Raw genomic sequence first — 13,724 nt, 5'->3', positions numbered from 1 at the left:
TAAAATTATATATTTATATAATAAATTAAACGAAGTGATTTATATTAAGAAAAAAAAGTACTCTCACAGTCTCACTGTACCAGCATAAACCAGATAAGAATTTAGAACTAAGGAGTAGTATTATTTATAGTAGACTACTCTCTCTTTCTCTTTTTATAAGCAATAATTATTATCTCCTTCTTGTTTCTAAATATAAGAAATATTTGTAAGTTGTTTTAAATTTCTGTAGTAAATTTTCTATTTTATCTCATTAATTATTTATTTTAATACTTAATATATTTATTATTTCATTTTTCAAACTTTTATCTCCCTCCATCACATATTCTCTCTCTTTCATAATTTTTTTTATTATAATAATTTTTTTATTTTTTTCGTATACTTTCCCCCATAGATAAGGACATTTTGAAAAAAAACTTTTAATTTCTATTGATTAATAGTTTTTAAGTAACTTTTTAATTTAAAAGTCTAAAATTATTTATAAAAAAGCACGGGCGAGCGTATAATAAGAAGAATCTTTTAATGTTTGACCCTTGCAGTACCAAAAACAAGGTCATCGTTCTTTTCCTCCTCATCAAGGGACACGCTTACCTAAAAGTACAATTAGTAACTTATCAAATTAAGAAAGTGAAAAAACTTAATCTCGAATAACTGCTCATATTTTTGCTCAAAAAAAAAAATAACTGCTCATCTAAAGCATACTAAGAAAAATGGAAATTGCACATTACGAAACTGCAGCAATCTTAAAACGTAATTAATTAATTAATGACATATGGCAGTTTCATAATTAGACTCCCATAGTTTATTACTAATCCGACGGTCAAATACAGCAGTAGTACGTCTTGGCCTGCCGTCAACAGAAAATCAATCAAATCTTTGTATGTACTATTATTATTTATTTTCGCATTTAATAATGATCAGATTGGTACTTCCACGCATAATTAAGTAATTAATAACTAACGTTTTTGTTAAGGATCCAGCTTGAATCTTACGCTACGACGCGCTCCCACCGAAGCACAGCCACCCTCCTAATCTCACCTCCCATTGGCCCATTCAAATTCGGTGGGCTCCACTTAGAAGCTTCCTTAATCGTTTAGGACTGGTCATCCAATCAGCCGGGGTGTACCTTCTTGTTCTTGTGTGCACCTCCATGTACCCTCTAATTTCTCATGATAAATTACCGAGAGTTTTCTTAAGAATAGAATTTTTAAGAGGAATTACAGTTTATGAATTAAGTTAAATAAATAAAACACCTATGTGACCGAAGTACTATTTAAAAACTGTATGAAATATATTAGAATTTATGTTTTGTATGACTCACAATTTAGTTTATATTAAAAATTAAAAGTTAAAATTAATATAAATTTGAATTTTTTCAAAAAGACAATTGTGAATAATTTATATTTTTATTTAGTTGTATTTATTACCAATTTAAAAATGATTCTTTACATCTATTTTTTTTGGAGCTGAAAATTCATTTCAAAATGATAATTCTAAAATATAAATATTTTGAATTGGGGGTCATAAATTGTAATTTCTTTATCTCTGCCACCCTCCTCTGCTTTTTGATTCCTCTCTCTCTCTCTCTCTCTCTCTACAGTCTTTTTGTTTTTTTTTGGGACCAGCCTCTCTCTACAGTCTCAACCTACACGTATTCAAATATACGTGACGCCACTTTCCCTCTGCCACTTGTGGGAAGAAAACCCCCAACGCCCTCTCTGTTTTTGTTTTTCTCTTTCCGTTTCGCTTATTTTCTGAGCAGCCAAACGGAAACTGGAAAATTGAGTCTAATACAAAAATTGAAATTAGTGTGTTGCTTCGAAAGACTCATGGCACTGATTTCTTAGCATACAGTTTCTACTCGAAGGCTACAAATTAGCGGAAAGTCGTCTTCTCGATTAATTGTTTTTTAATCGCAGAGAAAAATGAAGTCTCTGCTTCTGCTGGACTTCCTGGTTCCTGCTTTGTCGCTGTGTCTGTTCGCCATCGTAGGCGCCGATCTAGCTTCTGATAGAGCCGCTTTGGTGTCTCTGCGTGATGCCGTTGGTGGCCGTTCCCTTCTCTGGAACCTCTCTCAGACGAGTCCTTGCTTATGGACGGGGGTGTTTTGTGAAAATTCTCCAAACAACAGGGTCACTGCGTTGCGGCTTCCTGGTATGGGTCTTTCTGGGAGACTTCCACTGGGAATTGGGAATCTCACTGAGCTCCAGACTCTGTCTCTTCGCTATAACGCTCTCTCTGGGCCGATTCCAAACGACTTTGCTAATCTTGTTAACCTTCGAAACCTTTATTTGCAGGCGAATTTCTTCTCTGGAGAAATCCCTGATTTCCTTTATGGTATGCGGAACTTGGTTCGTTTGAGTTTAGCTAAAAACAATTTCAGTGGTGAGATCTCGCCTAACTTTAACAACCTCACGAGGTTAGACACCCTCCTTTTGGACAACAACCAGCTCACAGGGTCCATTCCTAACCTGACTGCTCCTCTTGATCAGTTTAATGTTTCGTCCAATCGGCTCAATGGGTCCATTCCCGCGAAGTTCTCGCACTTAGATGCTAGTGCATTTTCGGGGAATTTGTTTCTTTGCGGGAAGCCTTTGCAAGAATGCCCTGGAACGGAGGGTGGTGAGAAGAAGAAGAAGAAGAAGTTATCTGGTGGAGCAATTGCAGGAATTGTAATTGGTTCAGTGGTCGGGCTTCTGTTGATTTTACTTCTTTTGTTCTTCTTGTGCGGGAGGAGGAGCAGGAAAGACAAGGATTCGAAGGATGTAACTCCAGGTAAGAGCGTTGAGGTTGAAATTCCTCAAGAAAAGACAACTAGAGATATTGAGACTACTGGAGCAGGTTATTCAGCAACAGCCAGAGGTGGCGATGCTAAGACTGGTAGGAGTAAGAGATTGGTGTTTTTTGGTAATGTCAGCAAAGTGTTTGATCTTGAGGATTTATTAAGGGCATCAGCAGAAGTACTGGGGAAGGGCACCTTTGGAACCACATACAAGGCTACTTTGGAAATTGGGGTGGTGGTGGCAGTGAAGAGGTTGAAGGATGTAACTGCTCCCGAAAACGAATTCAGAGAGAAAATTGAGCAAGTGGGGAAGATGATTCATGATAACTTAGTCCCGCTCAGGGCCTACTATTACAGCAACGAAGAAAAGCTTCTTGCCTATGATTACATGCCCATGGGAAGCTTATCTGCCCTTTTGCATGGTAAGTATCTTGTTTCTTTGTTGTCATTTTTGGTACAACATTGGTCTGGCCCTCTTTTTCATAATTTTGTTCTTTCTTTTCTAATCACATGAATAAGTGCCCTTTCTCTTGTCTACTCTGTTGCATTATGTCTCCTCGTGTATGTTTTGAAATTTCATTTCGTGCAAGTTTTAACTCCAATTTCCACGCCATAGACTTGCCTAGAGTAAGGCTGCATAGGTCAGATCTTTCGGTTTTGCATCACATCTTGTGGCTGTTGGGCTTTCATTAATATGATATCAGGTGTGTAGAATCACTTGCACGTTTGGTGAAACATTATATCCATTCAAGAGAGTTTAGTCTTATGTCTTAAGCATTTTCAGATGAACCCGAATTGTCTGCCTGCTCTAGGTTGAAAACGTATCTTAGCTTATTCTTGATCTTGATTTTCCTGGTTGCAATGTCGACTCTGCAGAGTATTGTTTCTCAGGGTTGTACTTAAATACTTTAATATATGAAATTCCTTTGAGATAATGCTGATAAGTGATATTATAATGCTCTGGAATTTAGAAGTTACTCCATGATATCTGTGCGCTGTCTCAAGGTGACTGATTTTGTCACGAGTCAGCCGGGCATCCGTATGCCTTTATTTCCACCTCCTGCCTGCATTTGGACTAGTTCTAACGGCAATGCTGGCTGCAATAAACATTATTTCTGTTGAAATACTCCATCGCTTGCAGCCTCACTATTTGACATTGTTAATCTGCTTCATGATAAATTTTTCTGATTTCCTGTTACAGCTAATAACGGAGCTGGCCGAACACCACTAAACTGGGAAACGAGGTCTCGCATTGCCCTTGGTGCCGCCCGTGGGATTGCATACCTACACTCACATGGCCCATCTGCCTCCCATGGAAATATTAAGTCATCAAACATCCTTCTCACCAAATCTTTTGAAGCTCGTGTTTCTGACTTTGGCCTTGCTCATCTTGCACTCCCAACTTCAACCCCCAACCGTGTTTCTGGTTACCGAGCCCCAGAGGTAACAGATGCTCGCAAAGTGTCCCAAAAAGCAGATGTCTACAGTTTTGGTATAATGCTCTTGGAGCTTCTTACTGGGAAAGCTCCAACACATTCCTCGTTAAATGAAGAGGGGGTAGACCTCCCAAGATGGGTCCAATCTATTGTTCAAGAGGAGTGGAACACCGAGGTTTTTGACATGGAGCTTCTCAGATACCAGAATGTTGAGGAGGAGATGGTCAAGCTCTTGCAGCTTGCACTTGAATGCACTGAACAGTATCCTGACAATCGACCCGCAATGGATGTGGTGGCGAGCAGAATTGAGGAGATTTGTCGTGTCAGTTTAGAGAAAGAGGAAGAGAAGATTCAGTCATTGACAGATCCAGATAGTGGATATTCCCCACCTGGATACCAAATTTAAGTGAGACCTCCATTATTTCATTATGGCCCTGGTTTTTGGGATGCATAAGATAGTCTGGTTTGTTAATTCATTTAGGTATTACAGAATCCAGCAGTTTACGATCTCTTTGTCTCCCCTTAGTCCTTTTGTTGTTCACCAGAGTCTCTTACTTGGGGGGCTCTCTATCTATTCCCCCAGTCTGTTTACATTACATTCTTGATGAGGATTAACTATTTTTATTGTTCTAGGAATTTGTGTGAAATGTGAATAATTTGTTGGGACTCATGCATTGATCGCCGCCCATACTTGTTTTATTTAATGATACATTTGAAATTTCCCTTACAATCAGGAATTCCATGCGTACCCGAGATGCAGTGATTTGTATAAAGATTTCTATAGAAGTGGAAAAGGGTGCTATAATCCTTCCTCTCATGATTGAGTTAATTGACAAGTTAATTCTAAAATAAATGGTTTATTTAGTGCTAATTCCTAAAAGTCAATGATTATACACATTTGTCTTTAAAGAATAACTAAACTAATTCGTATATCCATTTCCATAGTTCAGTTCATGGTTGCAACTACCGGTTTCAGGTGCTACAAGTTGAAGTTCTTCGCTACTCACCGTTGACCATTTTATTGGTGAGTAGTAGTAATTCTTGGAAACAAAATTTTAATGTGTAAATCAGGATACGGCTTCTCTTCAGCGAGAGGATATGAGAATGTAATAATCTTTGAGCATTCAAACACTTGAGCTTTGTAGAAGGATCCATTCTCCAAAAGACATTGTCATGTGAAAAGAAAAAGACAGAGCAGGCTTTGGAACAATTGTTCCTTTGTACTTTTATTTTGATTTGAAGATTTTGTGAGATCAAATAACCTCTTTTCTCAGATAGCTTTGGATTTGTATTTGTGTCCACATTCCAAGGTGGTGGTCAAAATTCAAAAACACATTTTTCTGTCCTGAGTTCATTCCCTTTTGGTGCATATTTATTCTATGAAGCGTTCATATTTTAGTTTGCAGCACTTCTTTTAGAGTGAGAGTTTAGTTTTGAGCTTCCTTTATTCTTCTTCAGACTGAAGCACGGCACTATTATAATGTAATTATAGATTATAGATTAAAAGATGCTTGTCACGTTGCTTTTTGTGACAACTTAGGTTCTTGAGACTTGGCTGTAAAGACTGTTTGTTTCAAACTTCTAAGCCAAAATTATGGGACTTCATACAAAAGAAAAAGGTGCAAAAGCGATAACGTAAGGCCTTGCTTTCGCTTCTGAAGCAATTTTAATCAGTTGAAACTGAGTTATTCAGTTGTTTTCAGAAGTGGGATTAACTCTTTTTTTTTTTTTTTTTTGGTTTTCGGCCAAAGAAGTGAGATTAGCTCATAACAGAGTTACTGCATCCTTTACTATATACAATTTCTATATTATTTATAAGTCATTTTTAACATGTTTTATAATAAAAAAATCTTAAATTTTATCAATTTTATTTGAAAATTTAATTACTTTCAAATTCTATTCCCATTTAATATTTAATATATGTGATTTTTAAGAAAATAACAGTTTATAGAACATAAATTCGTGGTTGTGAAAAAGGTTGTTACTCTGTTATTATTTCTGAAATTCATTAATGGATGTCGGTCCCACAAAAAGTAGGCAGATCACTTTCTTCTTGTGTTTTTTCAAAAATGAAAGAGCAAACGCATGAAATTTGAGAGGGAATAAAGGTGTTTAATTTAGTAAAAAATGTGAAGACGCTTCTGGACGTTGGTTACTGATTAGGGCGTCCAATGACTAAACCCCATTTTTTTCCTTTTCAATCAAGTAGGTGATTAGTGAAGTGAATGATTAAAGGATTGTACTTGGCGAGAATAATTAAAGTTAATTAGGTGAACCTTCAAAGTTTATTGAAAAATATTCTAGATTTGACCCATCAACCAACAAAAAATATATTTCCATGAAAATTGTACAATTTATCTTAAATTGTATCTGAGTTAAAATTTGGCCTCTGCGCATTATACAGCTTCTTAATATATAAAAATTATTATTTTTTGAATGTATATACACTATTTATTTTAAAACATACCTAGTTTAAATCCAATTTATTTCTTTGCAATTGATTAGCTTAGAAGATATTTGTATATTTTTTCTTCTTTATAGATTTGCTAATCTAGGCCTACTTCATAAATATAGTTGAAAGGGACGTGCATATAGATCACCCGATGATTCAATTAACAGGGGCATATGAATTTAAGCTTTTGTACTCACATGTTCAAGGAACTGAATTATTACTGATTATGCTTGATTAGTAGACAATTGGTATCAAATAAATCATCCAATGTGAAGGGCTGATTGAGTATTTACCCTAATGACCAAATGTCTTAAGATGATCAGTGAGTTAATCCCCAGACACATTATTAACGCTCCAATGGATATTCTCGAAATAAATGGGAATAGAATTAAGTATGCCATGATTTAATAAAATTTGTAAATATAAATACAATCATCTTGTGAATCATCATAAACCTTCAACGCCATCACCTTCCTCATTCGCTTGAGAATTACCACTTTCAGATTGTGAAATATTTCACTCATGGTAAGAAAAAAAAGAAGGAATAGTCTTCAGTTAGATAAGTTAACTAACCATAAATAAAATTATACAAACCAGGCAACCAGGTTCATGATCTCATTCATTTCCTACTGAACATGAGAACGATGCATTGAAGCATACTTAACTCAGTAGTTCCATCTACTGCACAAAGCCGCTTATTAATCACAACTCCAGAACCAAGGAAGCGATTTCTGCAACGCCGTGCTCGATTGCTTCTACGATCAAAAGTGAAATGGCATGCCAACTCTAAAAAGATCATGTTGCAGTTCTTGAGTGCTTGATAAGCCAGTCAATGATAACATCTATGTTTATGGATTCCTTGCATGAAATCATATAGCAGCAAACCTCTCTGTCTTTTATTGATTCAAGCCCTCTGAAATCACACAAAGAGGAAAACAGAAAAGCATTTGCTGGTTACCATGGCTCTGAAATTGAATAACAAGAGTGATTAATCCATGAGATTCAGAAAAATTTCATGAAGTTGTTTGAACTCACAGTTGATCTATCAATGCTTGCTGGGATAAAGCTTCTGACTTGTCAATTTTGTTTCCAAGAACAAGCAAAGGGATCCCATTTAAGGAAGGTTTTGTCAAGAGCTCCTGTAGCTCACTTCGTGATATAGGAACGCTGTCTCTATCCGCTGCATCGACAACATACCTGTGTTTGCATTCATCAACAGAAGAAATCAAAATATGTTAAATGCATTGAAAATTCTGATTCCCAATTAGTTTACATAGGCTACAATATAAAAACGCTAGGAGTATGAATAAAAAAGCCCCAGTCCTCATGTAACATTAGGCTTCCTGAATGTTCGTTTTAATCAGCAATAATAGCTATTATACAACCATTAGGTTTTCTAATCTTCAAGTTGAAATTCTAGCAAGAAAACAAACAGCAGTGGATAACATGCTGCATACTGGTGGAATTTGTAATATGTACAGGAATTTTGAGATTTAAAATAATACCTAAATACTTTCATGAAAGCTTAAACTTCTAGAACTACTACTGTTTGGCATGGTCTTAGGCAATTTGACAGATCATTAAGGCATTTGATGCTTGCTTTTCCCTTCATATCAACTTAAATATCAAATCATGCGTCAACATTGGTCTCTGACTAGGTGATCATTCTACGTCTGTACTTCCTAAGTATTTTCCTTTTGATACAGAAAGATATTAGGGAAAGGATTTAAGCATCACATTTATGTTTGGCACCACGTAGAATATAAAATTTGTACTTGCATATTATTGTTCCTTATTTTCGAGTCTAAATTGTCATGAAGTACTAAATGGCTTTAAGTTGTTCTACATTCAGGCCAGTTTTGTTCTGATCCAAACCCAAAAGCCTTTAAAAAGTAGAAGAAACGTAACTACCAGTTGCAATTGCACTACATAAGCCTACTTTATGTATGCATATAATTTGTGAAGAGACAATATGAAGATAAAGGCTTACACTATAGCAGTCACACCACGACAGTAACGCTCCCACATTGTTCGGAATCTCCTCTGTCCTCCAAGGTCCCAAAGCTTTATTGTGACATTACCTTTTGTCACCTTTCTCATGTTGAATCCAACCTGGGTTTCCATAGCAAGAATGGGTTTCTATGACATGTTTACAACCTTCAAATAAATCATCAAATTTTGTCTGAAATAGAGATACCTACAGTTGGAATCATGTCCTCGTTGTAGCCCCCTGTCTGGTAAACATCAAAAGATCAATACCAAAAGACAAGAATTGATATGTGTATAAACAGAATGGATTTTCAGGGTTGCTTTAACTTACAGCAATCACATTGACAAGAGATGTCTTCCCTGCATTCTGAAGGCCTACGAGGGAGAGTTCCATCTCCTGTTTGAAAAATAAACTAGCACAAAGATGAACATTTAGATTTAAAAAGGGGCTTAAAGGAATGGGTGCTATGCTTAAACATACAAACCACATAATGTAATATTCATTTAAAGTAGCTGAATGGATGTTAAACTGTGGAAAATATTTGAATACCAATATCAGAAATAAAACTCACTTTTTTACTTTAGTTTTCTGAAAACATAGTCTCTTTCAAGCATTTTATTCCTCCATGATTCTGTAACATCTTGTGCTAGACGTCAAGCTTGCGGTCTTGAACGGTTATATTTGATTAAAGGCTTCCCAAAAAAGTCTTTGCTTTGTTTTTTTTTTTTTTTTTTTGCCTTTCTTCTCTTTCTTCCTTTCTTTCTTTGTCTTTTTTTTTTTGGGGGGGGGGGGGGAACATCCACAAACGTCATTTATGGATAATGAACGAAGTATATTTAGTACTTAGAAAGGTCATATCTCCCATCCTAGGTGCCGATACCTATGAGAAGTTTGACATATAAAGTGCCAGTGTCTTTGAGAAATTGGTGGTATGTTTGGTCATTTAAATTTTAGTTCACATCATATGCACCATAAACTGTCAACTTTGTCAACCATGAAAGACGCTTTGATCTGTCAACTAAGCCTGTCAATGAAGTTGACAGTTTGGATACATGTTATTATATGAACTAAACGTTAAATGACGTATTTGGAAAAAAAGAAACTTAATGCATTAAAACATTATTCTGTCCCCATAGATTAACACATTAATTTAACCTGATGGTTATGTTTATCCAGAAGAGGGGAGAAAAAAGAAGAAATTTCATGCAAAAAAGCTTGCTGGTTGCTTATCAACTTCCTATTAACCACCAGAGGTGCGCACATTGTTGAAGTTATGATAGCTATATATCAAGATGCCACAGGATAAAATGTTGCCTCCAGCAGTGCGGTTAAAACAACTTCGCATTGAAATATGAAAAAGCCATTTTTTTGACGAAAGATGCAAGAAAATCACATCATAAACCACAGCCTCAGTGCTAACTTAGAAAATCTATCTACTTTGAACATTGTGCACAATTAAATGCCCAAATCCAATTCTGCTCAAAATAATAAAAAGGGTGGGTTTATGTTATGGGTCCAGTTGAAGATTGTCCCAACTTCAGAATAACTAAACAACCTCTATGAACCTATATTTTGCTTCACTCGAAGGTAAGTATCGTAAAAGCACATATTGGTTCCAGCATCGCAAGTCAACAAGAACATCCAAAACTTTCTAATATTTATTGTGAACCTGAAGGACATCAATTTGCAGACTGATGATGCAATTGTTAATGCTAAATATATCATACAACAAAAAACCCAGCTTTTACAATATTTTCTGATAACATGAAGGAGCATTACCACTATTGGGGGTTTTCATTTTCAGTGAGTTCTGTTATGAAGCCAAAAAGCGAATGATTACGGCTTCAGACCAAGATTCAAAAAGGGTCATCGTTTACGAAACAAAATCTCGCTTTCCCAGAACAACTAGGCATCATCATATTTCACAGCCAAGTAGCAGCACCAACTTGGGTCGAAGTTGTTTTCTAAGGTCGGATTCAAAAGGGAATATCGAGGCGACTACATGATAGTTTGTTGTGAACAATCAGAATATGGGAGGCATGGTGCCAGAAGTTAATGAAGAGAGAAGAAGGTGAAGAAAGAGCATACCTGCGGAGCCAATTGAGTAGAGAATCGAAGAGACCCATTTCAGTGAAGCAGATGATTCAGTTCCAATTCCGAATCCAGCGATAAAATTACCTTTTGATTCAATCGCACGAAAGCACAAGAGAAGAGGAAAGGAATTGGAGTAAGGGGGATTCGGGAAAACGATGAACGTGAAACTTCACTCATCGGCAACGAAACGAATCCATTAAATACCTGTCCGCTGGAGCAAGACACAATGTTTACGCGGAAAATGACAATACGCGGTAAAGCTAATAAAGATTAAAAAAAAAAAAACCGAAAGATAAGACAGAAATATATCGGTTTACTAGCATTTTTTGAGGGCAAACATGTTTAATTTATACTAAACCTCTATAAAATTTAAAATTATTTGATGAAACTAAAACTTTAAATCCGCCCATCAGACTTGATGGGGTGGAATATTAAATGAAGTTATTTATCTAATTAAATACTATAATATAAATTGAAGAATCTAACTATTGGATACATATGATTTAAGTTAATATATTAATTTGTAATAATATTTTTAGAATAACTCAGCGTCTAATCCAATATTGTGGATATATATGATAAAGATTTAAATGAGTTTCAATTTAAATCATATATTCTATCCTATTGATTGAGATAATAGAAAGATTGATAGTATGCGAATATTTTGTGATAATCATATCTCAAAAAATGATCATTGACGTAAGCTTTCTGCCAAAAAGCTCCTTCAAAAAATTCATATTTGGCGGAAAGCTCAATCTAAATTAGGACCAATTTAAATCATATATTCAATCCTATTGATTGAAATATTCACATCTTAGGTTTCAATTTAAATCATATATTCTATCCTATTAATTGATTGAGATAATTAAGATATTTTTGGCAGAAAGCTCGAAAAAAACTAGCTCTTACAAAACTCGGCTCGTAATCCCTCCGGGGTCTGACTCTGCGCAGCAAACCATTCAAACCCAGACAATAAGCATTAATCTGACTGAAGAGAAAATTGGGCTAGCATAAAACCCATTCCCTCCGAAAATTTTAATCTGGACTTTTTTTGATTTACGGTTGAAGATTTTGGCCCATTAAAATGACCGGTGAGCCCTTGCTTCAAAGCAATAAAAGTTTACCGATAAGAGTTAATTCAGTTGGTAAGAAGTCAGCTTATAACTTATAAAGTGGTGAATTGCCCACTGTCGATATAAAGACCTTGTTGATGGGCGATCTATAAATATATCTGTAAGTACTTTCTGAACCTGAAGACATGACTTGATCCTGGTAAGTTTCTGGGATCTAACCCATCTAAGTTTTTTGTATACCAGAAAAAACAAAAAAAGATAAAGTTTTTGTGGCCCACCCCCAAGCAATAATGCATACGTCATTAATACGTTACAGTAGAAATAATGGCATCACTTTTTTGCCAGGTTTTGTAGATAGAAATCATGACATGCATTAACTGGAATCCTAGAGCCGAAAGTCACTTTAACGCGAAGGCCACCTCCATGAACCAGGCAAGATTCATCAAATTCTGAAAATATACCCAAGAAATCTCCCAGCTTCTTTGCTACAGCCACAGTAAAATAATCTATAGGAATTCCAAAAAAAAGAAACGAACCCAAACTTGAATAAAAGGGAAAGAAGAATCTTGAACTTGAAGAAGAACCTCAGGCTGCCATTCATAAACTGCAAGAGCAAATCCTTGCAACATCCACGTTCCTTGATATAATATGGCTCGACGGATGACTGAAGAAAATCACAAATAAGTGCTCTGCTTGCTGAACAATCCGATCAATACCTTTAAGATGCCAGTAAAAGCACACGAGGGACTGAAGCTTAGCACCGTGAAGTTTCTTATCACCAATAACCTTAACGAAAACGAAATGATTCCGAAAATATGCGCTATGTTGATCACTTCCAGAAGGCAGCTTCATATTGAAATAAGGGACCAGAAAAAACCTCCCAGCAATCAGAAAACCAGCAAACCCAAAGAAGAAAAGAAGACCACAAGACAAAATACACCAGGAAGTAGACAAACAAAACCAGCAATTGAAGATTCAAAAGAAAAAGAGCAAACCAGACCAGCTGCGTGCTTCCAGGCCTCACGAGTTCAATCGAACCTTCAAGAGAGAACTCTCCTTCCAGACCTCACGAGTTCAATCCCATGGTTAAGTCCCTACTTAAAACATAGGGATCTCAGTAGCTTCATTGTTTATAATTAAATTCTTGAAAGCAAATGGGACGTGAATTGGTGAGAGCAGTTGATAAGTTTAACGCGTACGTTCTCTTTGGTTTTTTTTCATAGTTAAGATATAAACGTCAATTTTAACACAAATTCAAATATGAAGTTCTGACTCAGCGTGGGATTGTGAAGATCAAACCAGAGCTTAACTAAAGATGTGTGCCCATATGATAGCAGCTAAAACACAATATGAACTGCTTACAGCTTGCACCCGGCTCTTATTAGATTAGACTAAACCCAAGAATAGCATTTTAAGGGTTCTTGGTAGAGGTAGAAGGTAGAAAGAAGAGATAGATGCAGTAAAATATAAATAGGTTAGTGCACTTTTTACTCATTCCACTTTATTTTAGTTTTACTTCCTAAAATTTAAAAGTAACGATTAATTCCTGAAATTTGTCCTGATTTTGGTCCGCCTAAATATTTTTAGTTCTTAAAATAGTATTTTTGATTCATAAAACAAACAGTATTTTTATCCTAGAGCCTTATAGTACTTTGGGCATGTTTGGATTGCAAGTAAGTGCCTTGGAGCATGTGAAATTAAGGTTTAGAATTTATTTAGAGCCTGCTTAGTTCAACCCCATTGCATACTTGTAATGGTAATTGTGATTGTATTAACAAGAGAAGGGTGTTTGGTTGCTCTTTAGTAGGGTAATAGGTTTTACCATAGTAATGATGATTACCAAAAAATTGGTAATCACCATTCATACCTGCCCCTCTATGAATGCTCATTACCACCCATT

The 13,724-nt window shown here is 35.8% G+C and overlaps 2 protein-coding genes across 3 annotated transcripts; one reads left to right on the top strand and one right to left on the bottom strand.

Annotated features, from left to right (window-relative positions):
* Positions 1-1,708: 1,708 nt before the first annotated feature.
* On the top strand, positions 1,709-4,885 carry LOC114755795 (probable inactive receptor kinase At1g48480). Of its 2 annotated transcripts, XM_028944667.1 has the most exons (3): positions 1,919-2,151; positions 2,295-3,201; positions 3,981-4,885. In XM_028944667.1, the coding sequence occupies exons 1-3, from the start codon at positions 2,035-2,037 to the stop codon at positions 4,619-4,621; spliced, it is 1,665 nt and encodes a 554-aa protein (XP_028800500.1). In that variant the 5' UTR covers positions 1,919-2,034; the 3' UTR covers positions 4,622-4,885. The 2 variants fall into 2 exon arrangements, with proteins under 2 accessions (XP_028800499.1, XP_028800500.1); XM_028944666.1 differs by having other exon boundaries at positions 1,709-3,201.
* A 2,155-nt stretch (positions 4,886-7,040) lies between these two features.
* Positions 7,041-10,815, bottom strand: LOC114755843 (ADP-ribosylation factor-like protein 8c). Its single transcript, XM_028944718.1, has 6 exons — positions 10,746-10,815; positions 8,988-9,069; positions 8,869-8,901; positions 8,658-8,779; positions 7,703-7,864; positions 7,041-7,580 (listed from the first exon to the last, which is right to left on the bottom strand). The coding sequence occupies exons 1-6, from the start codon at positions 10,781-10,783 to the stop codon at positions 7,463-7,465; spliced, it is 555 nt and encodes a 184-aa protein (XP_028800551.1). The 5' UTR covers positions 10,784-10,815; the 3' UTR covers positions 7,041-7,462.
* Positions 10,816-13,724: the final 2,909 nt, after the last annotated feature.

This window comes from Neltuma alba, unplaced genomic scaffold, assembly GCF_004799145.2.
Source record: "Neltuma alba isolate B1F8T4 unplaced genomic scaffold, ASM479914v2 tig00010342_pilon, whole genome shotgun sequence".
Lineage (NCBI taxonomy): Eukaryota > Viridiplantae > Streptophyta > Magnoliopsida > Fabales > Fabaceae > Neltuma > Neltuma alba.
The sequence above is the reverse complement of the archived record's forward strand: the minus strand, read 5'-3'. Positions and strand labels throughout refer to the sequence as shown.

Coding starts and splice junctions, on each gene's coding strand:
- LOC114755795 (XM_028944666.1), top strand. CDS start 1,923: ATGAAGTCTCTGCTTCTGCTGGACTTCCTGGTTCCTGCTTTGTCGCTG. Junction 3,202..3,980: donor CTTATCTGCCCTTTTGCATG/GTAAGTATCTTG, acceptor TTCCTGTTACAG/CTAATAACGGAGCTGGCCGA.
- LOC114755843 (XM_028944718.1), bottom strand. CDS start 10,783: ATGGGTCTCTTCGATTCTCTACTCAATTGGCTCCGCAG. Junction 7,865..8,657: donor CGTGGTGTGACTGCTATAGT/GTAAGCCTTTAT, acceptor ATGCAAACACAG/GTATGTTGTCGATGCAGCGG. Junction 7,581..7,702: donor CAAGCATTGATAGATCAACT/GTGAGTTCAAAC, acceptor GTGTGATTTCAG/AGGGCTTGAATCAATAAAAG.